Source organism: Delphinus delphis, chromosome 13, assembly GCF_949987515.2.
Source record: "Delphinus delphis chromosome 13, mDelDel1.2, whole genome shotgun sequence".
In the NCBI taxonomy this organism is placed as follows: domain Eukaryota; kingdom Metazoa; phylum Chordata; class Mammalia; order Artiodactyla; family Delphinidae; genus Delphinus; species Delphinus delphis.
This window is the reverse complement of record NC_082695.1, coordinates 32,149,627-32,175,487: the sequence shown is the minus strand read 5'-3', so window position 1 is coordinate 32,175,487 and position 25,861 is coordinate 32,149,627. Positions and strand designations below refer to the sequence as shown.

The following is a 25,861-nucleotide window of genomic DNA, read 5'->3' as shown; positions in this document are numbered from 1 at the left end:
CCACTGTTTGTCATATGCTATTATCATAATGGCCCCGTAATGGGCTCTGCTTCTCTGACACCATTGTAACTGCCATGACTCGCTGTGTCAATTTTCCAAGGGAGAAAACATCACATACAATGAAATAATGCACGATTTTAGTTATTCAAATATTATATCATTCTTAGCCATGCTTATAGCTACCATGTTGCCTATTAAAAGTCTATTAGTAATACAGACACACCATTAAAATCCAGTGTTCCATGTGGTATTATAAATAGTTTCTCTTTTATGGGGGATTACGTAGAGGGTATCTAGTTAATGCCAAGGGTTAATGCACATTTGTTTTGATAAGGAATAAGGAATAAGGAATCTTTAATAATAGCAATTTACTTCCAGTAAACAACCTATCAGTACGTTTTTATTTACAATCCTCATTCATTCATTCATTCAGCAAGTGTTTATTTGGTGCCCATGAAATGCCAGGGACTGTTCCATAGGCACAAGGATGTCAAGAGTACTTGGGTGAGACTTCCCTGGTGATCCAGTGGTAAAGAATCCGCCTTCCAATGCAGGGGACGTGGGTTCAATCCCCTGTTGGGGAACTAAGATCCCACGTGCCGTGGGGCAGCTGAGCCTGCACACCACAACTACTGAGCCCGCGCACCGCCAACTACAGAGCCCACACGCCTTGGAGCCTGCTTCCCATAACTAGAGAGAGAAAATCCGCATGCCACAACTAGAGAGAAGCCCTCGTGCCATGACAAAAGACCCCGCATGCCTCAGCGAAGATCTTGCGTGCTGCAACTAAGACCCAACACAGCCAAATAAATAAATAAACAAGTAAATATTTTTAAAAAAAAAAGAGTACTTGGGAAATCAAGAGAGAAAAGTGTTTCCTCCGTGAGCTTACATTCTAGTGGCAAAACGTGATAAAGAAATAAACACACGAATGTGTAATCTAATGTCAGATAACCGTAAATCCTATGATGCAGATTAAATTCATATAAGAGGAAAGTGAATGCTTTGATAGAGCCAGGATAATTCTCCCACGGAAACTCTGAGTGTGTGTTCAGACATGAACGGGAAGGGAGACTGGCCGTGGGGACAGGGGTGATTTTATTTTGCATTTCTTCTGTCTTCCCGGTGAATGAAAAGCAGGGTTCTGAGAGGAAGGAGGACTGTGAAGCAGCCTCCTTGGCTGATGGGGGGCAGTGAACTGATGGGGGGAGGATGGGGTGGAGTCACAGAAATGGACTCGGGGTCCCTGGACCCCTGCGGAGATGACTTTAAAGCCAAACCCCTTGGAATGGCTCTTTGTCTTCTCTGGCCGCAGGACTCAACCTGGCCTCATTCAGAAGTCTGTAAAAGGCAACGATTAGAGAACGGGCAAAAATCCCCTTCCCGGTGCAGAGAGGACCTGCAGAAGGACAACAGAAGCGGGAGAAGAGGAAGCCAATGCAGTGACACGGAAATGAGACGACAACGTCTGCTTCCCTGTAGGTTCTTGATGCAAAACCTCCAACTTTGGCACATTCACATAAAATTGAGCCCAATTCCACTTATTAGGAAAAAAAATATCTACTGACTTCACAAAGCAAATCTTTGCTGTAAAAACCATGAAAATAGAATTCTTCTATTTCCCTGATTCTGCCGTGCACATCCCTCCCGCACCCTTGTAGCACGGTTTCAACGATTATGAAATCCAGATGCACCATCCATCCCTGTGGAAGGGCTCTGCCAGGTCCCAGGGGCAGAAGCCCATCGTGAAAGAGCTGTCATTGCCCACACGGGTTCTGAGTATGGCCGGTTCCCCAAGAGAGAAATGAACACCAGTACTCAGAGGCATGAGAGGGGGCAGCGCATGACCACTGCTGTGAGGCAGAGAGTGGGGCATCACTTCCACTCCAAAGAGAACTGTTAATACTAAGCCCAAAGTCTCTAGCCAGATCCTTGCACTTTTCTAAGCTGTACAGCTGCCTCTAAGGTGATAAATGATGGGAGAAGACAGGTCGGGGAAGTGAGTTGACAGTGCAGTGTGCGGGACCTAGTCAGGCACCTCAATGCACGTGCTCCAATCCACATTTTAAGTCCACTCTGGCATCTCTGTGCAGCATGGATTGACAGGGGCTCGGGGGTGCAGAGAGCCCAGCTGGAACGGAAGTGTAGTGGCCCATGTGAGAGGTGATGCCGGCTTTCATTAGGGTGGTTGTCATGGAGATGAAGAGAGGTCAAGAGATGAGGGACACAGTACTGGGAGTTAGAATCAATAGAATATGGTGGCGGGCTGTATGTGGCTGTTCTGAGATGGGCAGATTTTAGGAACGGCTCCCAGGCGTCTGGATTGAGCAATCTGGTGGATAAGCTGCCCTTTACTAAGCTGCAGACGCCGAGGGAAGAAACAGGTCTGGGTCTGCGTGCTGTGGAGTTCAGCCAGGACATATTAACGTGGAACATACAAGCGATATCAAGTTACGGTTAAATACATGACTGCAGCTCTGGGGAGGAGGCTCTTGTTCAAATGCAGATTCTGACTCAGCCGGTCTGGGGTGAGGCCCGTGCCTCCATTCCTGACCTGCTCCCAGGTGACGGGGAGCCTGCAGCTGCAGGAAACCCTCACCTGTGCTAAGTGTGGAAAAGCCACCCCAGTTCCACCCGGAAGGCGGGATACTGATATTTTCAGCGGCGCCTGTTCCCAGTTTGTGTCGGCCTGTGTCTCTGATCATCAACTGTTCTCGGGGGGCTGCCACCCTGGCCAGCCTGCACGTCTGGACCCCACCGCAGTTCCCTGTTTGGTTTGACAGTCCTGAAACAGAGATCCACCCTCTGAGTTTATGAGATCTACCCCACTTCTGTTCTGTCAAAGGCCTCCTCGGAGCTGGCGGAAGAGCGCCACGTGAATGCAGCCTGGTCCCATTGTTTCCACAGCTGCATGCTGCTCCCGCCAAGGAAGCAAGGGCACAAACGCCCGGAGGGAGGCCCAGGGTAGGACGCACAGGCAATAAGCCTCTAAGAAGTAGTAGCAGAGAAAGAAGATCCGCCCCACCTGCTTGAGCTGCCGGCCCCTGCGCCCTGTTCCCCACAGCTGAGCCCCAATGGCTCCACAGCCATGCAGCTTCCTGTGATGCCTCTGCTCCCAGGTCCAAACACAGAGCTTGTACAGCCTGCCCGCCCAGGGGCCTTTCAATTAAAATAAATAAATAAATAAATAAGTGTGTGTGTATGCGCGTGTGTGTGCAAATACATACATACATGCACGCACACACACAATTTAAAGCAGATTAAATCTGAAGACTCCTTTGTCTCTACATGATAGTAAATAAAGGCATTTGGTGTTTGGAAATGCAAATATCTCTAAGAGAAGAAAAACTGTTCTTCCTGAGAAGCCATCTGCCCCACGGCATCTTCGCTCACAACGCTCGCTGCACTGCAGTGAACTTGCACAGCACCTTACGGTTTGTGTCACGCACTCTACCCTGAACTGTGATTTAACCCATCTCCCAACTAGATGGTGAGGGCCTCGTCTCAGGGCCCCCGGCTCCTAGAATGGTCCCTTCTACCCTGCGGTGCTCAGTAAATAAACGCTGTTGATTGCATAGCAGACCTCACCTCTTCTACCTGTTTTTAATGTGTATCTTAACTTTAACACCATTGCAATAGTCAGAATAACGGTTCTCAGCGATGGCCACATCCTAACCCCTAAAACCTGTGAAAACGCTCCCTTACATGGCAAGAGGGATTTTGCAGGTGTGATTACGTGAAGGACTTTGAGATGGCAGAGACTATCTTGGGTTATCCTGTGGGCCCAAGATAATCACAACCGTCCCTATTCACAGGACACAGAAATGTCAGAGGGAGGTTTGAAGATGCTACCTGCTAAATGTGGAGAAAAGGACCAAGAGTCAAGGAACAGAGGCTGCTCCAGAAACTGGAAAAGGCCAGGAACAGGATCCCCCAGAGCTTCCAAAAGGAAGACAGCCTTGCTGAAACCTCCATTCTAGCCCAGTGACACGGGGCAATGTAATGTGCTACACCTGTGTGATTTTAAGCCACTAAGTTTGTGGTAATTTGTTACAGTAGCAATGGGAAGATACTACAAGTCCATTTTGGGAATAAATTAACCTGAGTAAGAATCTACCCACTGCCTTCTCATAGAAGCATCTCCTTTCCCGGAGTCTACTGCCTGTCCTTATATCACAAGAAATGACACAGATTTTGTAACAAGGGGGAAAATGCCTAATCACCGTCTTGCCTAATCAGTTCATTCTGGGGTGTTTTCATTTAGTTATTTATATTTGAGAGATGTTTTCCTGGTGGTAAAAATAGAGTGTGAAGCAGGATGTGAGAAAAAGAGACGATGCCCAGCATAACTAGCGAAGTATCAGTATTAGTGAGGGCGTTTGTGGTGTCAGAGCTGCAGCTGGTCAGAAACAGCACACTTCTGTTCAGGAGAACAGCAGAGACCATGAGTGTCTCCTCCAAAGCTAAGACACACGCCAAAGACTCTCTCGTTCGCTCTGCAGACAGACGGCGAGTCCAGACCGCACCTTCCGACCGAGGTCTGGGAAACCAGTCTTCACTATCCGTCAGGCAAGCGGCCCCGTATTTTTTGAGTGAATACAAAGCTTTGACTGAAGTGATGGAGAATAGTGAATGGAGGGCCTTTTACTGACTTAGTCAAAAGTCCATTAACCCTTGAAACACAAACATAATCCCGTATCCATGTAGACAGGGGCGTGCATTTTGCAGCTGCGCCATTGACAGCCTTCCTCAGACACGCAAAGAAATGCATAACCCTAAAATAAGGGTTCAAAACAATCAGTGCTACCACACGTCACCTTTTATTTAAGAGTTTCCACACAAGACAGCGTTCTGCATAGAAACTGTGAAAACGTGCTATTTCTATTCTTTGGAGCTCATGACTAAGCTAGCGTCTCCAGCCAAACAGTCACAGGTCAGGATATCAGCAGGTCCTGCAGGGCAGGCTGGTGCGACGGGCAGGGTGTGGTTACCCAGGGAGAGGGAGCGCCGGCAGCAGCTCCAGCAGGGTGGCCGGCTGCCCGCCACCGCAGTTCTTTACGCTCTTGGAAAGATTTCTGTTCTGGATACACTGACTTTCATAAAAACGTTCAGTGTGAGTCTCGACTCACAGTTCTTGGAGAATACGACGCCAGCGGCAGATAAGCTGACTCTGGGAGAGAATGTACATTATGGCAGGGAGGGGCTTGACTACACCCACTCTGAAAATCAGATGACTGGCTGGTAATCCACTGATACTAGGAGGCATGCATTTAAGTCTAGAAAGTGTTGATTCCGTGGCATCATCTCATTTACCTCCTTGACTGACTATATAAAACTTACCTGAAACTAGACTGAAATTTAAATATAGATCTGGTTTGGTTCACAAATCAAATATCCAGAAAAGAAAAAACAAGGCACGGATATAAAACTGCTTATACTAAAGGTAGCGACTCAATAAGTTCATCTCATCATCTAATCAGTACAGCGTATCTATTAAGACAGGCACTGGCCAATTACAGCCCAGAGGCTAAACAGGGCCCTAGCACCCACCTCTGTGCATGCCAGTAGCTAAAAATGGTTTTTACATTTTTAAATGGCTTGAGAAAAATCAAAAGAAGAACCCTTCACGACATGTGAAATTATTTGGAATTCAAATTCCAGGGTCCATAAATAAAGTTTTCTAGGGACCCAGCCACGCTCACCTGCTTCCATATAGTTTACGGCCACTTTTGTGCTAAACCACAGAGCCAGTGGCCGTGGCAGAGACACTTGGCCCCCAAGGCTGGGTTACTCTCTGGCCCTTTAACTGACGGAGATGCTGCCTTGCAGGTTAAGAGCTCCGGCTGAAGACCCGGGCCACCTGGTCCCCGCCTGCTCTACCGCTTAGGAGCCACGCGACCTCGGGCAAGCTGCTGAAGCGCCTGCGCTTGCTCCTCCCTGAGACTCCCTTGCGGGGCGGCGTGTGGACGGGGAGAGGAAAAGGATGTGAAGCGCGCCCAGGGCAGCACGTGGCACCGCACCCGGGTGAGCCGCCACAGATGTCATTATTGCTGTTTGTTGTGACCGTGATCACACTAATGCAACTTTACCAGGTAGAGCCTTCTACCTGCTTCAACTTTTCTGGAAATCATGGTTGACACTAATTTATAGTTTCAACTACTCTGAAAATTATCTCTTCATTAAGTGGTCATAATATTTTTGAAAGTTGTCCCAGTCTCCTTCCCAAATGAAGATAGTCATCAATCACTGTGGCACGTAATGGCCATTAATTAGAAGTTTAGCTCAAAGGACTGTCACTTTTAATGTTAGTATCTTGTTCTACTCTCGTATTTCAAAATCATTTTCAAAACTGCGCCCGAGATGGAGATGCTGGTGAGTGAGAGGACGCACTCCGTACTCTGCTCCCTCTTTGACAGATAATTACGCCAGGACTTGTAGGGGTCAAGCAGCTTCCTCAAAGTGCTGGCAACCCTTAATTAAAATGAACATTCATGGGCTTGTATTTGGACTTTTGCTTTGCATGAGTCCACCTTCAAGATTTTTTCAAACAAAAGCTTTGAACTTATTAATCTGACCTAAAATTCAAACTAGTTTCAAGTCACACACATAGACCACTTACTGTGACAATTTCTCTTGGTCATGATGCTCTTATTTCATTTAGAAATGCCACAAATACATCCAGTTAATGCATTAAATATGAAAAGACTTGCTGAAGAGACTCAATTTATTAATGATTCAGTAGAACTTCCTAAAACATCTATTTGGAATTCATTTATAATTCATTTCACAGCTTAGCTGCGGTTCCCACAGGGCAAATATTTATCAAATATTACTCAAATATTATTAATATTACGCAAATATTACTCAAATATTACTTATTTTAAGTCCTCCCTTTATGTTTATTTGTAGAAGGATACTTTTCTTTTCCAAATAAAGGCTAAACTTCCTACAAGCATCCATCCGTCTATTGTAATTTAATGTGCAATTCCTGATACGGTGACAGTAACGGGTTTTCAGATATAACACAGTACACTGTGCAACCAAACAAAAGAATAGTTATTAAACACAATAGCTGGCTATAAACTGAACAAGACACACATTGAGTACATCATAAATATTTATTAGAGAGTAACCATGGTAATTAATAAACACAGTAATCAAAATAAGAGGGAAATAGCATCTGAAAACCCTGCCATTGTAAGAAAAACTTCACAGCTCACCTACCAATGAACCACACACAACCAAATGGATATTTTCAGGATGAAAATCAGAATATCTGGCCTGGCTAGCACCGGCGGAGTACAGAGTATCTTGAATAGGGCTGCCATCGTCCCTAACGCTGACAATTATAGCCCCTAATGCCAATGGCTCATCAGAGCTGCAGAGTAAGGGCTAAAATGAGTTAGAAACATCTAAGTGTAAACTAGTTGTGCAACCTTGGTCAAATTCAGTTCTCCGTGCCAACTGCAAAGAAGAAATAACACCTACCTGGAAGGGCTGTTGTGTAACTAGACTTATTGTGGTGATGCTTTCCCAACATATACAAATCTCCAATCATATGGTACACCTGAAACTATCAAAATATACTGCTATACGTCAATTATATCTCAATAAAAAATAAACAAGAGAGTTGTTGTGACGATAAAGATGCGATATGTGACATACTCAACGAGCTCCCTGGAACAAAGCCCACATTCGGCACCTGGGTCTTCTTACTTTCCTATTACAGCGTCTGTGACTCCTGAGACTGACATCACCACACCCACTACTGCCCCTGCTTCTACTCCTGCAACCACGAAGCATCCCCCTTCTCTTTAGTGGTCACATGTAATAATTCAGATTCTTTGGAGCTAAACACTTCAGGCCCAGTGAGATAAGCATAATAAATAAAATAGACAATAACAAATGTTCGTAAGGATGTAGAGACACTGGAACCTTTGTATACCGCCGGTGAGAATGTAAAATGGTGCAGCCACTTTGGAGCACGACATTAAACAAAGAATTATCATAGGACGCAGCAGTTCTACTCCTAGATATATACCTAAGAGAAGTGAAGACATATGTCCACACAAAAACACACACAAATGTTCACAGCACCATTATTTAAAATAGCCAAAAAGCAGTGGTTAAGAATCCACCCACCATTGCAGGGGACACATGTTTGGGCCCTGGTCCCCTGCTCCACATGCCGCAGAGCAACTAAGCCCGTGCACGACAAGTACTGAGCCTGCACTCTAGAGCCCATGAGCCACAACTACTGAAGCCCGCACGCCTAGAGCCCGTGCTCCGCAACAAGAGAAGCCACTGCAATGAGAAGCCTGTGCACCGCAACAAAGAGTAGCCCCTGCTCACCACAAGTAGAGAAAGCACGCGCACAGCAACGAAGACCCAACGCAGCCATTAATTAATTAATTAATTATTTTAAAAAATAGCCAAAAAGTGGAAACAACCCAAATGTCTACCCATGATGAATGAACAACATGTGGTACATGCATACAATGGAATACTATTCAGGAATGAAAAGGGATAAAGTACTGTTACATGCTACAACTTGGATGAAACCTTCAAAACATTACAGTAAGTGAAAGAAGCCAGACACAAAGAGTCACGTATTACATCATTCCATTTATATGAGATGTTCAGAATAGGCAAAGCCATAGAGACAGAAAGCCGGATTATCAGGGGCTAAGGTGGAGGTGTAGAACGAATAGTGATTGCTAATGGACACGAGCTTTCTTTTGGGGGGGATGAAAATGTTATAAACTTAGATAGTGGTGACAGTTGCACACTTCTGGGAACGAACTCAAAACCAATACATTTTACGGTATGTGAATTTTGTTTCAAAAACCTGTTATAAAACAGAACTAATCAAGCACATATGGGCAACTATATATTTAGGGAGTGGCAGAAAAGAACAAAGTCTGTCTTTGCCGGGTCTGCTGTGCTCTGCCATGGAATGCCAGGACCACACAGACCTCCAGGCAGGACAGGCAACGTGAGCTCTGCACAAAAGACACAGTAGAGTGGTGTTACAGATGAACTCCACTCCCTGTCCTAGACATCTGCTCTCCCTCTAGCAAGTGGGGTAGTTATGACAAAAAGTAGAACGTAACAGTAGGAGCAGGAAGAATATGAGCTCTAGGGTTGAAAAACCCTGTTTGAAACCCAGGGTTTAAAGCCTGGTTCCCCCATATACTAGCGTGCTACCTTGGACCATTTACTTAACCTCTCTGAGCTTCAGTTTCCTCATCTATAAAATGGGTACAAGAGTACCTTATATGTCGCCCAGTGGCTGCGAGGATACACTACTGTATATAAAGCCCTTAGAAGAGTGTCTGACACCGTCATCACCATCAGCACTAAGATCGCTCTTGCTGTTCACCAGGCTGGCCCCCAACACTCAAACCCAGGCCCGTGGCACAATCGCACATGCTCCGTTAGCATCCCCGGGGACTCCCTGCTTTGCTCACCAAGTAGCCTGGGCTTGTTTCCTCTCCCTCTACTGATGACAATTACTTCATTAGCACAGAAAACCAGGGCCCCCGGGAGCGCAGCCCAGGGCACCTGCACTGACTAATAACCACAGCGGCGGCCAGCTGATGCCCTACAAAGGGCAGGGCACAGTTCCAGGAGTTTTGTATACCATCTTCATCCAGATGCTCAGAGCCAGCCTGGGAGGTGGGCACTGTGAACCACATCGCTCTCCAGATGAGGGAAGTGCAAATAAGCTGAGTAACTACCAAGCTACCAACACGGTCAGAGCTGGAATCAAACCTGACCAGTGTAACCTGTGGTGCTTTCCTGTGCAGGAGGCTGAGTTAGATTTCCAAGGGAAGAGGAGTCGGGAGAGCAGCTGAGCATGAGCGAAGAGTGCTTTGTGACTATCACAACTGTCTCATTCAAATGGGAGGATGCCAAGGTACATTCCATGCCACTCATCCTTCACTCCTTCCCTCATTCACACATACATTAAGCATCTATCACATGCCAGCGATAAAAACAGTGCTTGAAGGATACTGACATTAAAAGAGGAAATTGTGGAACCATATAACCAACACATTAATAAAGGAACAAAAGGATGTCCCCGACCAAGAGAAGACCAGGAAAGGGTCAATTGCTTTCTCAACTGGCAAAGATAACCCCACCACTACCTTCAATCTACTTAGACAAGAATTCAGAGAAAAACCTGACACTCATTTTCAACACCTTGTATTCCCTGGGAACACCCATGAATGGAACTTTAAGCCATGCTTCTGAACCTTCTCTATAATTTGTTTCCATTCAGACATCTGCGCCAGCCCCCAGACAATCCCCTCACCTCCACCTCACGGGGCAGGACAAGCACTTACCCAGCTGCGGGCCTGCCTGGGGAGGGACGGGGTGGGGGCCATGGCGGCAGGTGTTGCAGGAGGTCAGAGGCTCTTTGGGAGACCACAAGTTTTCCACAAGCCCAGAGACACCTATATCATTCCAAGACTGATACATTCTGGCAGACGGAAGGGTGTGTGGAAGCTATGCACTGAACATTTTCTAAAGCACCATTTCACATCTTAATTTAGTCCTAAAATCCTAAAGGGGTTTCCATTATGCCCACAACCACAGGGGTAACACTTAGGGTTCTAAGCCTGTGAAAAGTACCCAATACTTTTCAACTCTTTTTCTTCTAGTAATGGTCAAAGCAATTTCCATGAAAGAAAAAGAATAAGGAGAAGAGACATGAAATACTTCTTTGGAAGGATGAGCTAAATCTTAAGAGATTTTTAAAGTCCAATGCTGAGATGGTAAATAAGGAATATACTAAACTTACTTTAGGAGCTAAAGGTTTTCAAATGGTATTTTACGGTAATACTAATACCAATATGATCACACTGTAAGCTGACAAATACGTTAAATTGGATACTATTGTATGTATCTTAGGAACCACAAGAAAATAATCTGTCAATTAAAATTCTAAATAACATTTTATGTACTATTAAGATTAAGCTTTTCCTATAAATGCAATAACTTTATAATGAAAGTTAAATAAGAATTTAAAGAAAAAACCTGATGCTCATTTTCAATAATGAAATATTACTGAATTTATAAAGTAATTATGATATCCAAAAATCAATCCCACAGTAAGTGCTGTAAGAGTAAACAACAATAAGGGACTTCCCTGGTAGTGAAGTGGTTAAGAATCCGCCTGCCAACGCAGGGGACACGGGTTCGAGCTCTGGTCCAGGAAGATCCCACAGGCCACGGAGCACTAAGCCAGCGTGCCACAACTACTGAAGCCCACGCACCTAGAGCCTGTGCTGCCCAACAAGAGAAGCCACCGCAGTGAGAAGCCTGCACACCACAACAAAGAGTAGCCTTCGCTCACCGCAACTAGAGAAAGCCCGCACGCAGCAAAGACCCAATGCAGCCATAAATAAATAAATAAATTTTAAAAAGAGTAAACAAGAAAAAGCTACAAATAAGAATTTATGCAATATGATTAAATTTAAAATAAAACCTTAATAACAATGTACGTGGGAGAACATACCTATAACATATTATTCCTGAATAGCGTTTAGCACAGTTTTCATTTGTCAGAAAAATACAGGACATTGCCAATATCTGCTTTTGGTAATCCACGGCCAGGCCAAATACGCATCTCTATGTTTTACTAAAATGTACGCACTGATTATTCTCTATGAGATGAATTAGAAGTTGTTTTCAAATTAGGCATATAGCAAACAAGGTTTCTTTTAAATTATATCAAACTGTATATCGAACTTAAATACACCTTTCTTAATAATTTCTATAAATATTCGTTGGCTTCAATCTTTTTATTAATATGAAAATAAACTGTGCTTGGGTGGAAAGTAATTTTTGAACTGTCATATGCTGTAGAAGACTTATTGAATTCCACAGATGCTTTCAGCTTTCTGTAGAAAAAAATGAAAGGCTTTCACTTAAGGATAATTTAATTTTGAAGACGTGTATATTTTTAAAATCCAGATGTCACAGCAAGGATGGTATAGAAATCTGTGAATCAAATTTTCACTTCAAAATCTAACCTTTTGTTTGAATAGGAGAGAACAAGGAGGTAATCGTCTTGTTAAGGTGTTTAATGACAATAGTTTCAAGAAAAATCTGATAATACCAACAAAAAGAAGCTTTTTTTAAAAAAAGGAACAAAATGTATAACGTCTACACAGCAAATCCAAACAGGGACGTGTAAGAACCCTCTGAAAATCAGTCGTGTCTAATCTACAGAGTCCCCTTCCACACACACTGGCTAGAGGACCTTCTACCAGAGTCTCGTGACCAGCAGTGAAGTCAGGCCAGTTCGATTCTCCTGCTGAGATAAGAAATCAGAGCCTCTGAAGCCAGTCTCACAGGAAACGTAGGGAAAACGCCAATACAATATCGTACTAATCCAAACGCGTACCTTTATTCTTTGGTCATCAACATCTATAATCGTAGCAACACGAATTAACCTGGGGTTTCGTTTATCCACGACTTCAAGTTTCATATTCGGGAGAAAACCATGGGGCAACCGCTGTAACATTACAAGAGCAACAAGTTATGCGAAATCCAATAATTCAGATGTGCTACTAACGTTTTCTAAAATATGACTGTTCTAACTTTACATCAGATATTTAATACAACTGGAAGTTAGTTTTAAGAGCACATAGACCTTCATACATATTATTTTATCCATTTTCATAAAAACCTGCAGGAGGAAAAAGAATATTTTGGTAATTTTCAAGATAGCTAAAAGACAAAGATTAAATCATAAATTCATTAATGGTCACAAGTTCAAAAAAAGATCTTATTATAACTTAACTATTGGTTTAGATGTTATTTTTTTCTAACATTAACCTTTTAAATTAAGAAATCATTGACTATTATCACTGCCCAGTTTTGGAGTGTAAGACACAGAAGGCAAAATTAACAAAGAATTAGAAGGGTAAACATGATCCGTTAAATTTTAAAATAGATAAAAGCTGCCATAATTATAACAGCTAAATGTTTTAAAATCATACCACAATGTAATTTAAAGTCATAATCTGTGCTTTTGGTGCTTCATCTTTAACATAAGCATGTTAAACTGCATTAATTTAGGGTTTCTTCCAAGTCTTAAAATGCTGGGAACCAGGAGTCTACAACGATGGACGCTCAGGAAACACTAAGGAAAATGGAGTGGGGAAAAAATGCACTGGGGCTTACCAAATCATTGAAACTGAGGAAATTTACCAAAAATCAGTCAAAAGACAACTCTGCCAGTGTTTAAGGATGGCAAAAAGTTTCACTTTGAAAGCTATTACACATAAAAGTGTTCAGTTGACTTTCTTGAAAATGAAAGGGTACTGAATTTCTCAAGTCTAGAAAATGGCAGTAGGAAAATAAAACTTTTGATAATGCCTGACTTACAAAACAGTTAAATCTTTCTACAATACCTGGTTTGTTCCTCTCCAGCTTTTGTGGAAGCATATTTGTTTCTAAAATGCATTATTATGTCTACTAAATGGAGCATACTGACTATAATTAGGTCTCTGATCCTTGAACATATTTCTTTTCTCCCCGAGGTCACCATGCTGATAACAAAGGTAATTGTTTCATATTGCAGATGCCAAAGACATACAGCTTGAGGTGAACCCTTAATAACCCTGTGACAGAGGCTGGAGGTTGCCTTTTTAACTGAATCTTTTCACAATATGATTTTCTTGTAATTTTCTTCTTGGAAAAGTAAAGTGAAGTTTTGACATAAAGCAAGAGAGAAAGTGAGACTACAAGCAGCTGGTATTTTTGCTTACTGAATTTTTGCAATTCTTAAAACGCTTTCTAGCACGCCACAACTTCTAGCCCTCTTAATTTGATTATACCTCTTCCTCCAAATTCGACCTATTTTAATCAATTGTTTTAAAAAACGAAATAGAATTCTGTTTTAAACCCCTTTTGATCTTTAGAAAACTTGCAGTAAAAGAAATCACATGGAGAAGCTCACTATATAACATTCTGATTAAAGATGAGTCAGGGACACATAGCTGAAAAGGAACAGAGCTTGAAAACCACTGGTTTAGAACATAAGTATCTCTAACTATGCTATCAGTACACTTTCTTTATACTTGGTTTAATCCTGGAATAAATGGGTATGTACAAATTTGAACTTCACAAGTTGGTATTCTGACAAATGGCTAAAAGCAATGTTCCCTCAAAATAGGTGAAAGGGTAACACACAGGGGCTACATACACTCCATCTATTTTATCCCGGCATCATCGACCGTCAAACAGTCCCTGAGACCGAAAGCTCAGGGTTCCCACTCAGAGGACCAACAGACCCAGAAAGGAAGGGCTCAGTCATCAGAGGCTGAGGGGGCTTCCAACCGGACTTCAAGGAGGGAAATCGTCACCTGCACTGGTGCATAGGAACAACAGTAAATGAGTCACCTCCTTTGCATTTTTAACTGAAAAGCAAAGCAAATTGGTCATGGAAACAACACTTGAATTTAAAAGGAGAAAACTAGAATGATTCTGAATTGCCAAATGAAGGCACCATTCCACACGGACACTGTTGAAAAAAGCTGGGAGTGCTACACATCCAAACTTACCATTTTAAAAACTCTGGCAGGTACTGCATTAGTTCGAGTAGCTTCCAGATATTCTGTCCAGGAAAATTTTTCTGGCTCAGGATAACCTGAAAAATAAATAAATATCAAATGATTACTCACTGATATTCCGATTGCCATATACTATGAGACATCTGCTAATAATAATGCCCACAGTTAATTGAATGCTCACTATTCAATAGCCCCTATTAAGAACGTAAGTCTGTGATAACCTCTGAGAGGGCTGTTTCGCCCCCACTATGCTCGTGTGCATGCATTCACTGGTCCATGCATTCACTCCATGAGTGTAAGCAGGTGAACCGAGGTAGAATGGGGGTCTGAGCACTGGGCAGAGCCAGGCCACCCCCAGGAGGCCTCTTGAGATGCTTGAGAAAACTCACAATCACTGTCTGACCTCACTCCATGAACTGATGATCTTTCCAATTCCTCCAATAATTCTGCTTCGATTAGGGTTTTATTCTCATAATTAAATGTTTGTAATTACAATTTCCCAGGTTTGTTATTTATCATTGCAATTTTAAAATATATATTGGTATAACATGATATAAAGCGCGCTATGTTTAAATATTTCTGTCTAATTGGGTTTCTTGTTTCTCTTTATGCTGTGTTATTTTATTCCTAATTACATTTGCCAGAGGTCCGTCTATATTACTGTGTTGTTTTCTTTTCCCTTTCAAGAAATGAGTACTTAGACTCACCCATCAGATCTATTGTTTTCTTTTGTCTCTCCTAACTATTTCGTTTGCTGCTTTTAGTCTTATCACCTCTTTCCTCATACTTCCCTTAGGTTTGTTTTATAGTTATCTTGCTAAACTGAATTATAAACATAATTATTTCTATTTCTTTAAAAATAATATAAGCATTTAAGGCTATGAATTTACCACTGCTGTCCCTCAATACAGCTTTAGACATCTGGACAAACTTTTAGGAAATATTTATCTTTCTCACTTTTACTTTCTAAAAAACAATTATAATGTGTAATTGTCACCTTGATTTAATCATTGGCCAAACATTTAAGAGACAGCCCAAGTGGTTAATTTTTTTTTTTTTTTTTTTTTGCGGTACGCGGGCCTCTCACTGTTGTGGCCTCTCCCGTTGCGGAGCACAGGCTCCGGACGCGCAGGCTCAGAGGCCATGGCTCACGGGCCCAGCCGCTCCGCGGCATGTGGGATCCTCCCAGACCAGGGCACAAACCCGTGTCCCCTGCATCGGCAGGCGGACTCTCAAGCACTGCGCCACCAGGGAAGCCCCCAAGTGGTTAATTTTTGAAGTTGTTTAAAATATTAATAATAATTTCCAGTTTACCACATGGTAGTTTCAGAATATCACATGGTCCGTACAATTACTATTTGGGAGACTTTAAGATTTCTTCTTGGTATAACACAGGATCAACAGTTAAAAAGTATTTAAAGTATATATCAATACATACACACAGATATGTTTTAAGGTGTAATATCAATATGCATTAATTCAATCTAAATAGCTGTATTACTCAAAAATCTATTTATTTCTTATTTAAGCAAAAAGCCTGAAGCAATATGCAGGAATCTCTCAAATAAATTTTCTGTACAGTTTTCCAGTACTTCTGATAATTTTTTTGTTCACATTTAAATGTTTTGCCAAAATAAAATATATTTTTAAAAAATATACAAATCAAGTGGACAGATTGAGAAATTGTCATAAACTCTCCCACGTAACCAGAACATGGGACACCCCGTCCCCATCCCACCCCCGTCTGGTCACGGCCCCACTTTCCTCAAAGGGAGCCACCTGTTCTGGCTTCTGCCCTCTGAGATGAGCTCTGCTCATTCCCTTTTCTCCTTGTATGAATGGAATCACACAGCCTGTGCTCATCTGTGGTCCTGGGCTTTTGCTCAGTAGTCTGGCTTCAAGGTTCTGTAGACTGCTGTGTGAGGGTTGTTCATTTTCACTGCTGCATAGTACTCCATTCAGGGGTACCTCACAATTTATTCATCCTTTCTACTGGTGATGGTCATTTGAGGAGTTTTAATTTGGGGGCTATCACAGAAAGTGCTGTTACAAATATTCTAGCGTGTTTTTTGCAGGAACCAGAAGTATACATTTCTGTTGGAATGCATCCAGGAGTAAAACTGCTGGATCTTGGGGTATTTTGCATCACACGTTGACCTTATAATGTTTAACATATAAAAGCATATGGAATATTCAATAGTAACTGCACTTTTTATTTAATATAGAGAAATTTTACCTTTTGGACACATTTACTGCATTTTGCCTCAAATTCTCCTTTTTACTAAAAATTAAATTGTATGCCATTTGGTTATTTTCTGTTTATGTTTGTCTGATAAAATTTTGCCCATCTTTATCACTTTTATATTATTTTGTTTCAGGTGTATCTGTTAAACACCTCCTAAGTGGATTTTAAAAAACATTTACATTTACGGGTTTGCTTTATCTAACTTCTGTAAACACATTTAAGCTGGACTTTTTTTTAAAATAACTCTTCTAGGATATCTTTTGATTATTGTCCTTCTCTATGTGAGTTATGTTACATAACTTACGTTTCAATAATTATTTCTGCAGTTGCATTTACCTTTATAGCTCATATGTTTAAAAACCGTCCAAACTCATTCCTTGTATCCTGGGCCTCCACAGTCCTGCGTGGGTTCTGAATCTGCCCCTTCAGCATTGGCTCCTCTCTGCCTGCTCCAGGTTCCTGGCCCAGGGACCTGACCGGCAGATTCAGGGCAACGGTGACAAAGGAAACCAGCGTGTGGTGGGTTGAGGGAGGAATGCATGGTGCACAAGACAGGAAGCAACTAGTCCTGCCCCGAGAAACCCAGCTGCTGTTACGAGAGGGAGAATCCCACCCTGATTTACGTGATCAATACGTGAAAATAAGAAGCTATGGCTATTTTAAGTGATTCTTAAGTACTCACTGCCTCTGTGCGACTCTCTAGAAATGAGCTATGCACGTGCAAAAAAGAGGAAACACATGCATTAGGTCTATCTTCCCTGTTCAGTGAACCCAAGGAAGAAAAGAGTGTCTTCCAGCCCCGGGAGTCTTGCGAACACCACACATTCCCACTGTCCTCCTCCTGGCCCAGCCCCGAGCCGGCGCACTGCAATGAAGAGCAGCCCCTGCTCGCTGCAACTAGAGAAAGCCCGCATGCAGCAACGAAGACCCAACACAGCCATAAATAAGTAAATAAATTTATTAAAAAGCAAAGAAAACCTTGTCTAACTGGCTTCCATTTACTGGTAACGCCGTAATGCCCGCTCCACCCACACTGATTCATTTATTCCTCACATACGCCTTTTTGTCCTCATTTTACAGGTGAGGCTCAGGGAGCTTGAGCAGTTCACTCAGTGTTGTACAGTTAGGATGCAGAGGAAATGGGATTTGAAGAGTGATGTCTCATTCAGTTGCCCACATCCTTCATCACTGCTCCCCCAGTATTCTAGGGCGTCCATCCTCCAGGCCTCAGGACGGTGGGGCGAGCTCCCCCTGGAGGCCAAGGTTCAGGATCACGGGGAGGGGATGCGGGTGGAGGACGGGAGACAGGGCTACAGGTGTCAGTGCGTTTATTCACAGCCCACCGCATCCCGCACTATTTAGAGTCTGAAATGTCAGGGAAGGGCAACACTGGGAGAAAACCGGGCACAGGTGTGGCAGACCTGAGGGAGGGGACCAGGGACCACACACAGGGTGTAGCCGGGTGCTTAGGACCTCCCCGTGGGGAGAAGAGGGAGAGAGGGGGAAAAGGGTCCTCGGGCAGATGACAGCCTAGGGGGATGGCGTGCGGAGGAGATTAGGGCTCAGGGGCCCTTTCCGAAGGCTGAGGACCACGTCCGGAGAAGCCGTGGGGCTCCTCCTGGAAAGGGCGACGCCCGCCTCCTTCCTGGTGTCAGGAAGCTAGGGGGACAGAGGTCAATTCCAGAGCTTTGAGTTCAAGAGATCTAAAGTCAAGAAAAGCCCTTAAAGAGGATACACACTCAGGGAAACTCAAGGCCAAACCAAGGGAAGCATAAGTGAAAACTCCTAAATCGTGTCATTCCAAGGGCTGCCTGCATCACTCAGGAAAGAAGCAGGTCCTCACCCGACCCCAGGCCCTGCACAGCCGGCCTCCCCTCTGCTGCCACCGGACGCCACGGTCTCCTCCCCCTTGAGCTCTCCCCCCAAAGGAGACGCCCCCACCGCCTCCCCACTCCCCAGATACCCACCTCCTCTAAGCTGCTATTCCAGTGTCACGACCTCCTGAGACAGGCCGTGCCCCTCCCCACCGTATCACTCGCCCTATTCTTCTCCACAGCACTGACCCCCTAACTATTCATATTTTGCACGTTTCTCTTGCCCATTAGAATATTACTGCCTTCTGACAGAAATTTATTCACGTCACTGCTATTTTCTCTGAGCCTAGAACAGTGCTGTCATTATCACGCAATAACTATTTGGTAAATATCTGTTAAATGAATGAAATGTATTTCCTGAGAAGTCTGCATTGAATACTGCGGTGACTGGAGCTGGTACGACGCTGCTTTCCCGCTGGCGATGCTGGGATTCTGAGACACCCTGAGGACAGGATGGTGCTCCTGAATCACCCCTGGCTCAGCTCCCAAGCAGCACTGCAGCCTGGACAGAGCCCAGGCAAGGCATCTCATTTGCGGCATCTGTACGGGCAAAGAGCACTCCTCAACCTTCCACGTAAGAAAGGCCAGCTGAAGGGTGAGACTGGTTACAGGCTCTTCTTACAACAACAGCCTAAATCAAAACATAATTCTGCCACCGGATCCTTCCTTCTAAAGAACTGGGATCATGAATAAATAGCACAAGTCCTTACGTTCCTGACCAGGTTACCTGGTCTGGGTAACCTGTCCCATGGAAGCAAGACAACAATAGTTATACCAGGGGCCAATTCTGGAACCAAAAACCATTGGTGTCCCAGGACAAGCAATTTTTAAGTAATGGACAATAGTGCTGTTTAACAACCAGCAATAAACAGGGATCTGCTAAGAGTCTTACCAAGAAGATTCAAGAAGAATGGACAGAACATTGACCATAAATACATGCTGGAAGGACTTAAGAGTCCTCTTCATCTAACTCTTCATTTTATTGATGAGGAAAGTGAGACCTGGCATTTTAAGTGACATGTCAAAGGCAAGACAACTAATAATGAAGCCAAAGCTCGCGCCCAGGTCTCCTGACCTGCAATTTACAGAGATCAAGACCTGCAGAGAGCTGCTCTGAGGCCCAGTGAAGCTTTGCAGGCTGCCGGGCACTGGGCAGGAGAAAGCACCAGCATCAGCAGGCAATAAGGGCCGGACCACCAGAACCAGGGAAGCCTGAGTGGGTTTCGCCATCATTCCGAGAGACTGATTCAGGCAGCGCTCACAAGGCAGAGCAGGGACTTGTCCAGACTCCGGGCCTCCCAATGGTAGAGACTGAGAAAAGCCACCACTGACTGGGACCTGCCCTCTGGTTCTGCACCCAGAGGGGCCAGTTATGAAAACCATCCTAACACTGCATGACCACCAAGCATCCTGGGTCAGACACTGTACACCACTGACCACCAGACGTGAGGACAATCACGGTTACGCCTACTTCAGGTTCCCCCAATTTGGTTTTCAAAAGACACATCGAAACTCACCTCACATTGACCGTACCTTAGATGCCAGAAGTCCTGGACTCTCATTCAGTTCATTACAATTAAAGTTAAAATATCCTTTCTGGCTAAAGAATACAAATTAGACTCCCTAATATTTATAACAGGACATCAGATCTGCTGCTTGGTCGTCAATCACATGCTAAAGCACACGGAGAACTCTTGGGTCTATAGTGTGGACGAGCAGTACCTCAAGCATGTGTCAAAGAGCTCATTTTGCTCAAATTATGGCTGAGAGGAACTGTTTCCAGCATAGACTGAGAAAAGACAGATCACGGGAAGCAACCAATCTGTACCACCCTGGCCAAGCTCCCAGCAGACTTGTCTTCAAAACGCCCACGGCTCCCACAGCACCTAATGCAGCCCAGGCATTCGAGATGGGGTTAATCACCGCTTTCTCTGTCTCATTCCCTCTGTCTGTCTCTCAATAGCTAACATGATAGAAAAACACATTGTTTATTTCGCTCCTATTTTTCTCTCAATGTCACTAACTACATAATACTTCACTGAGTAATATTCTATGACTAACATAATGACCCCTGTACGTTATGTCTTTACCATTCTTTGTTACTAGTTTCTAGCGGTACCTCACTCTTGGCAGGCCCTTAATTAGTTTTTCTCTGAACTCTCACCTTCCTTATGCCAGTAGACTCTATCTACAGGAAAGAGTACAATGCCATTTAAAATATAGTAATTCTTTGTTTGCCTAAAACAAGTTAACAGTTAATGCTGCAATTAAATAAAAGATTTATTTATACTGTTAAATTTTGCTAATGTAATTTTAGCTTTATAAATTATGAAGTAAACTTAAGTAGTTATTTGGTATCAGAACATAGCTTGCTAAATATTTCTATGTGCTCTTCAAACATCTAGAATATTTGCTAATAAGTATGTCCAGCCAACTGATTCTGGGGAATCTAAAGAAACAAACTGCTGTTATTCCTACAAAGTACATTCCATCATCTCCCAAATTATCAATCATTATAGCTTTATTTCTGAAAATAAACTTGCATTTAGCATTTGTTCACAACAAGTTTGAGTGCTAGACTTCCAACTTAAAAATGTAGAACATTTAGCTCTGCTCACTTCTAAATGCCACCAAAGTATCAATAAAGGCATCTTTAAATGAACACTTATCAACAGAGAAAATACTGAATTAATTTTGATACAACACATCGTGGAATATTATGTAGGCTTTATAAAGAATTAGAACTATATAACAAATGAGTTGGAAGAGATTTGCCATGAGACATAGTTGAGCAACATAAAAAAAGATGGAAAAAGATGTACATAATATAAGACCATTTTTATAGCACAAGGAATAATCTAAAAAAAGACATGGTTCATGAACATACGAGTGTCTGAGTGTGCATATGTGTGTGTATATGCAATGATATGGGAATTAGCAAAATACGCATAGCATAGAATGGCTAATTGTTCATTTCCCTCTTGGGAAAATAGCTGAACTACATTTCCTTTACTCCCGTGCATTTGAATGCAGTTATGTAACAGTTCTGGCCAATGCATGTGGGTAGAAATGATTGTAACAAGCTACTTCTGAGTTTGGCGCCAAACCCCTCTCATGTGTAACCATCAGTCCTCTTTCCAATCTCAGGTCAGACAGAAAGATTCCCAAGGACCTGGGGGAGCCCCAATCCCAGAGTAATTAAATGGAACAGAACTAACCCCTATCAACCATTACTGTACTATGACAGGAGCAAGAAATCAATTCTTAATGTGTTAAGGCACTAAAATTTATGAAGTGGTTTGATATGCTAGTTAGCTCATGGTAATTAACACGGAGGGATTACCACCAATTGCTATGGGGTTGGCCAAAAAATTCGCTAGGGTTTTTGTAACGTCTTACAGAAAAACCCGAACAGAGTTTTTGGCCAACCCAATACCTACTTGGGGAGAGTAACTCGGGTGGAAGGAGAAATGAACATAAAAAGAAAGTACAAATAAAATGTAGGTTATACAAAAAAATTTAATAAAACTAATACAAGGACATAAAGTCACAATGACAACAGGTAAAAAGCCAAAAGCAGATGAGAACTGTCAACAAAAATTTCTGGAAGTGTGAAAAGGAAATAAGTGAATGAAAACTGATTTAACATTCAGTAACTAAGAATGAAAAACATAAATCTGTTACAGAGAAATGGCCAGTAGGGAGCAAGTTAATTTACATTATAGAACCCTGGAAAGCTGATTAAAGACATGAATGCTAAGACCTGAAACCTTAAAACTCCTAGAAGAAAACATAGGCAGTAAGCTCCTTGACATTGGTCCTGGTGATGATTTTCTGGATTTGATACAAAAAGCAAAGGCAACGAAAGCAAAAATAAATGAGTGGGACTATATCAAACTAAAATGCTTATGCACAGCAAAGAAAACTATCAACAAAATGAGAAGACAACCTACTGAATGAGAGAAAATGTTTGCAAATCATTTATCTGATAAGGGGTTAATATCTAAAAATATATAAAGACCTCATACAACTCAACAGCAAAAAAACAAATTTTAAGATCTTCACAGAAAATTTGTGCCTATATTTTGAGAGATCTGGTCTTGTTCCTTTTTTTTTTCTTTCTTTTTAATGTCTGAATTTTCTAATATTGTTGTTGGAAGAAAAAAACTATAAAACTATGTGGAGAGTAATCTAGAAGTATTTACCTAATGCTTAAAAATTATTTCCAGGGACTTCCCTGGTGGCACAGTGGTTAAGAATCCGCCTGCCAATGCAGGAGACACGGGTTTGAGCCCTGGTCCGGGAAGATCCCACGTGCCGCCCACCTGAGGCGCAGAAACAATAACATAAAACAGTATGGCACCTTGTACCAAATGGCCACAGAAAGCTGTCCCGCAGTTAGCAAACTATGCACGTTAATTCTTTTTCTGCTTTGGAAGGCTTTTTGCTATTGCATTAAAATGCATTTACTGTAGAACACAATATTTACAAGAAAAGAGAGCCTTGCTAGGTCAGGAACCCAATTTATTTCCGTGGCCCATCAATTCCCAGAGCCCTGCAGACCACAAGAAACTCTGAATAAAGCGCTCCTGTAGGTCTGCTTAGTCAGTCACCTGCCCAATCAAGTAAGCAGCAATGCTAAAGAGCCTTACCCCTCCCCAGCCCCAGACCCACAGCACTGGTTAAGGCCCACGTTCCTTATTTTCACGTACAGTGAATCTCCCTAGTGGTCGTCCCAGCCTCCTTTCTAATCTGGCCTACTATTGCCAAATAAATGCTTAACCATAGTTACATCAGAGATTTGACTATAAACTCCTCACTCCAGCTTTTAAAGATCTTTCATAAAATGGCCTTGATCTACCCATCTTACTAATTCCTCATAAATATCCCAGAACTGAAGTGAAATCCATTTTGGACTCCTGCCTTCCAGAACGGTAAGATAGGAAACCTGCACTGCTTTAAGCCACAGACTGCACGGTAATTTGTTATGGGGCAGTACACCTTCAGATAATCTTCTCAGTGAAGCACGTCTTTCCCTTTCTGGCCAGGTGTTACCTCTGACTAATTTCACTGCTATCATCTATAACAATATTCATAAACTCACCAAACAGTCCCCAGTAGACTGTCAGCTCCTTGAGGTCAAGAAAGGCTGCTCACCAGCCTTTCCATCCCACCCTCCCCCGACTAAGGTCCTACATAATGATAGTAACAGATTATAAAAACTGAATAAATAAATCATGGGGAGCACAAGTCAACTAATAAATATAGAAGGAATAATGAAATTAGAAAAGCACCATTTGGCAAGTATCACATTAGTAACTAATTCATCTCATGAACATCAACAGATGCTAAAAACCAGCGGGTGACAGTTTGATGAGGAACAGAGTACTTCCATAATCTCAAGTCACTCTCCAGCAAATACATCTTAACCACAAAAGGAAAAAGAGTAATTTTCCAGTGGAGAAGCTTGCCACACACCACTGTAATCAAGTGACCGAGGTCAATGTCGACAGCAAAGGGGCCGTGAAATCGTGCACCACCTGAGCGGATGCCGTGAGAACTGAGCAATGCTTCTGGGACACTCCTCCCCAGGTGCAGAAGCCACATCCACTACATCAGACAAGCCCAAGGTGAGAAGCATGTTACAAAACAACCGGCCTGTACTCCACCAAAGTGTCAAGTTCTTAAGAGTCAAGGCCAAGACTGAAGAACCACTGCAGATTGAGGGACACTAAAGAGACATGAAAAGTAAGCACAACCTGTGAGCCTGGATTAAATCTGTTTTTCTGTTTGCTTATTTGTTTTTTTCATAAAGGACATTATTGGGTGACGGGCAAAGCGTGCATCTTGGCAACTTAATCTCAAATGTTTTGGCAAAGGAGGAGGATTTTTTTTTTTGTTATCGTGACTCTTCTGAATCTTAAAAATTATTTCATATTTTAAATAAAGTAAAAACATTTACAAATCACTAATCAGTGTGAGCCTAATGTTCTATGTCACTTCTCACCTCCTCTTCCCCCTCCCCCAACCCCTACCCTGCAGCCCAGCACGCTGCTCATAACACCGATAATTCCTAAATTTGCCAGGAACTTCCTGCCATCTTACTTTCGTGCATACTGTTCCTTCTACAGAATATTCTCTTCCACCCCATTTCTCACATCCTTCAAAGACTAATGCAAACACGGCTTCCAATGTGAAGACACCCATGTATGAGGTTAGGATTGACCTCTCCCTCTCCTGTGTTCCTGAAAGCTTTCCTTCCATTACCATCAGAAGCCCATGTGCATCAGACCTCACGCAGGGTGGTGAAGGAGAAAGGGCAAGGGAGTTCTAGAGACCAGCTAACAAGGCGTCCTCCCAAACCCCCAGCCCGCCACGTGAGAGGTCCAGGGCCCATGACCTGACCTCTCTATACCTCAGTTCTTCAACTATGAAACTGAAACCACTGACAAAAGCTTACAAAGTTGCCATGAAAACAGATAAATGTGTGACACTGAGCAGGATCTTGGGCAGGTCCTTGCCCCCCCATGTCCTCAGCCTGCCTTTTGTTTGTGGCAAAACTCTAGGCAAAGAATAAGTTTAATCAGAGAAGTGAGAAAATGCAGAAGCAGAGGAAAACAGTTAAAGGAGACCAAATAGGGCTTCCCTGGTGGCGCAGTGGTTGAGAGTCCGCCTGCCGATGCAGGGGCCACGGGTTCGTGCCCCGGTCCGGGAGGATCCCACATGCCGCAGACCGGCTGGGCCCGTGAGCCATGGCCGCTGAGCCTGTGCGTCTGGAGCCCGTGCTCCGCAACGGGAGAGGCCACAGCGGTGAGAGGCCCGCGTACCGCAAAAAAAAAAAAAGGAGCCCAAATAATAATAGCTTAGTCATTAAGCACAGTCAAGGACCTTCAGTTCCTCCTTAAGGGCTATAGATAATATTCTGAGCCATCCCCTGTGAGCTGTTTTGCAGATACTGAAGCCCCACCAGGTGGAGGAGGATGACGACATGATGACCAAACTGAAGCTGTGACATAAGCTGCTCCGCTTCACACAATTCCGAGAACTGGCCTCAAAGAAATGGGAACAAACCTTGGAACTAAAGATTAACTGTACTTAAAACAACCAAGATGATGCTGATCAGACCACCACATGAATGATTTCAAGATGCCTGT

General features: G+C 43.1%; 1 protein-coding gene across 1 annotated transcript in view; it reads right to left on the bottom strand.

Annotated features, from left to right (window-relative positions):
* The window catches only part of L3MBTL4 (L3MBTL histone methyl-lysine binding protein 4), a 302,262-nt gene that overhangs the window by 199,397 nt on the left and 77,004 nt on the right, over positions 1 to 25,861 (bottom strand). Inside the window, exons 9-10 of the mRNA XM_060027767.1 lie at positions 14,580 to 14,665; positions 12,416 to 12,526 (exon numbers count right to left, since the gene is read on the bottom strand). Coding sequence (XP_059883750.1) covers positions 12,416 to 12,526; positions 14,580 to 14,665 — 197 coding nt within the window. The remainder of the gene's footprint in view (positions 1 to 12,415; positions 12,527 to 14,579; positions 14,666 to 25,861) is intronic.